Here is a 3,100-nt window from a genome sequence, read left to right on the forward strand (position 1 = left end):
AATTGTGCTCCATGTAAATTCAAACGCCGTCTCAAAGCAGAGGCACAAGGCTCTTTAGATATTTTACTGTCATTACGGTAATCTGCTTCTGTAGTCCCTTGAAGATGACGAATGACAGTGCAGGAGCTGCGGGATTTTCCCAGTCGTTGTCCTTTATTTTAATTGGATGATAATAGCCTACGTTGGCCGTTGCTGGGTAAAAAGGTAAACGCCACCTTTTGAATCAGTCTGCTCGGTTATTAGCTCAAAGCTAACCCTTCGACGAAGAAGATGGTGAAAAGAAAATCGTTTGAGGAATATCGTACATTTCAGGACGAATGGACCGAAGAATTTGCCTTTGTGGAGAGGGCAGGTTCTGCGGTGTGTCTAATTTGTAATGACAAAATTGCATCAATGAAGCGGTCAAATATGAAGCGGCACTTCGACACACGACACGCTACCTTTGCATCAAAATACCCTGCGGGAGACAGCAGAAAGAAAGCGTGCCAAGAGCTACTGAGCAGGGTGCAAGCTAGCCAGCAGCAACTCCGCGTATGGACCCGGCAAGGTGACTATAATTCCGATAGCTTTGCTGGATCTTTAGCAATAGTGAGGAATGGAAAACCATTCACAGATGGTGAGTATGCTAAAACATTCATGCTGGATGTAGCCAATGAACTTTTTGATGATCTTCCAAACAAAGACAAGATAATTAAACGCATACAAGACATGCCTCTGTTGGCAAGAACTGTTCGTGATCGTGCCGTCATGATGGCAAACCAAGTGGAGGAAACACAAGTGAAGGACATACATGCAGCGCCGTTCTTTTCCCTGGCTTTGGATGAGTCAACAGACATAAGCCATTTGTCGCAGTTCAGTGTGATTGCAAGATATGCTGCTGGTGACACACTGCGCGAAGAAAGTCTTGCTGTACTGCCAATAAAAGGGACCACAAGAGGTGAAAATTTATTCAAGGCTTTCATAGAGTTCGCTCAAGAAAAAAATCTACCTATGGATAAACTTATCTCAGTGTGTACTGATGGTGCTCTGTGTATGGTGGGGAAAAACAAAGGATTTGTGGCGCTTCTCCGTGAAAATGAAAATAGACCCATCCTAAGTTTCCATTGCATTCGACACCAGGAGGCACTTTCTGCTCAGTTGCGTGACGGGCAGCTTGGCGAAGTGATGTCGTTGGTCATTCGTGTGATCAACTTTATTGTTGCCCGAGCCTTAAATGATCGCCAGTTTAAAACACTGCTGGATGAAGTTGGAAATAACTATCACGGTCTGCTTTTGCACAGCAATGTGCGCTGGTTGTCAAGAGGGAAGGTGCTTAGCCGTTTTGCGGCTTGCCTGAACGAAATCTGGACTTTCCTTGAAATTAAAGGCATCAAGCATCCTGAGCTAACTGAAACTGAGTGGCTCCTCAAGTTTTACCATCTCGTGGATATGACTGAACATCTGAACCAGCTCAACGTGAAAATGCAAGGCATTGGAAATACAGTGTTATCCCTTCAACAAGCTGTGTTTGCTTTTGAAAACAAGCTAGAGCTCTTTATCATGGATCTTGAAACAAGTCGTTTACTACATTTTGAAAAACTGAGACAATTTAAAGATGCATGCACAGTAAGTGAGCCCACTCAAAACTTTGATCTCCACCCGCTGGCTGGCTTCACATCCAGCCTCCTACAGTCGTTCAAAGCACGCTTTGGAGAGTTTCGTGAGCACACTCGTCTTTTTAAGTTCATCACCCATCCAAATGAGTGTTCACTGAACACAGCCGACCTGAGTTACATTCCTGGTGTCTTCGTCAGAGATTTTGAAACAGAAGTGGCTGACCTGAAGGCCTCAGATATGTGGGTGAATAAGTTCAAGTCACTGAATGAAGATTTGGAAAGGATCGCCACGACAGAAAGCGTAGTTGGCGAGCAAGCACATGTGGACAGAAATGAAAAAACTCCAACGCGAAGACCAGCTGATTATCAAAACTTGGAACAAGCTTCCTGTCACATACCACACACTGAGTATTGCTGTATTGACAATATTTGGATCAACGTATGCATGTGAGCAGTCATTCTCACATCTTAAAAACATCAAGTCCAACCTACGATCCCGTTTAACGGATGAAAGCCTCAATGCTTGCATGAAGCTTAACCTCACCGAGTACCAACCAGACTACAAAGCCATCAGCAAATCCATGCAGCACCAGAAGTCACATTAATGGTGAGTATTATAACAACATTATTTAAAAGAATAAATTCAGAGGCTTATTATATTCACATTTGTGTATGCTGTCTCCCCTTCCCACAAATGGAAATTAGCTATGGGCTACAATCTGGTACAAACATATCTGCCACTTGTTTAATATAATTGTACACTGTCCTAATAAACCAATACATGAAATGAAACTTTGTTGAATTCAGCCTTAAAATATATTATACAGCTCTCACTGAAAAAAATTTCCAAATATTTTGCTTTTATGGCTCTCTGAGTCAAAAAGGTTCCCGACCCCTGCCGTAGAGTCTCCATATTGACTGACATTCTCCAAAGTAGTGGTCGACCCAAATAAAAGGTAAGAAGAAACCTCTTGTATTGTTTTATTTATTAATTTTATTTAAAGGACAATGTGCAGTTACATTAAAAGATGGCTGCACCAGATTTAGCATAATGCTACTTTCCATCTGAGTCCATTGAAATACGTAATTGTGCATATTGGATTCTTTTTTGCTAAATTTAACTTTGAGTTTGCCAGACTTTATGCCAATGTGTGAATGATTTTCATGCGTATGTGTACAAAGTAAAGACGTTTTGAGAAATAAAAGTGCTAAACGTACCAGAATATAAAGACACTGGGTGCCAAGGTAACGTGTATTTACAGAGAATAAATACTGAGGTAACTAAGTAAGGGCCAAGCAAAGCCCAGTGTGTGTGTTTTATTCTTGATTGATTATTGAGTCTAGAATACATGCAGTGTGTTACATATTCTTAAAGGCACCAAGTGCCAAGGCAACAAGGCAACAGAATAAATACTGAGGTAACTAAGTGAGGGCCAAGCAAAACCCAGTGTGTGTGTTTTATTCTTAACTAGTTGTTGAGTATGAAATACATGCTGTGTGGCATA

At 41.5% G+C, this 3,100-nt stretch overlaps 1 protein-coding gene across 1 annotated transcript; it reads left to right on the forward strand.

The window, feature by feature from the left end:
- Window positions 1-270: 270 nt before the first annotated feature.
- Window positions 271-2,200, forward strand: LOC117381411 (general transcription factor II-I repeat domain-containing protein 2-like). The gene is made up of 2 exons (XM_033978380.1): window positions 271-1,896; window positions 2,051-2,200. Exons 1-2 carry the CDS (start codon window positions 271-273, stop codon window positions 2,198-2,200), a joined length of 1,776 nt encoding a protein of 591 aa, XP_033834271.1.
- The last annotated feature ends 900 nt before the right edge of the window (window positions 2,201-3,100 follow it).

This window comes from Periophthalmus magnuspinnatus, chromosome 2 (genome assembly GCF_009829125.3).
Source record: "Periophthalmus magnuspinnatus isolate fPerMag1 chromosome 2, fPerMag1.2.pri, whole genome shotgun sequence".
NCBI lineage: Eukaryota > Metazoa > Chordata > Actinopteri > Gobiiformes > Gobiidae > Periophthalmus > Periophthalmus magnuspinnatus.

Excerpts from the sequence above, each read along its gene's own strand:
- LOC117381411 (XM_033978380.1), top strand. The coding sequence starts at position 271 with ATGGTGAAAAGAAAATCGTTTGAGGAATATCGTACATTTCAGGACGAA. Across the intron at positions 1,897-2,050 it reads GGATCGCCACGACAGAAAGC|TCATTCTCACATCTTAAAAA; the intron begins GTAGTTGGCGAG and ends GCATGTGAGCAG.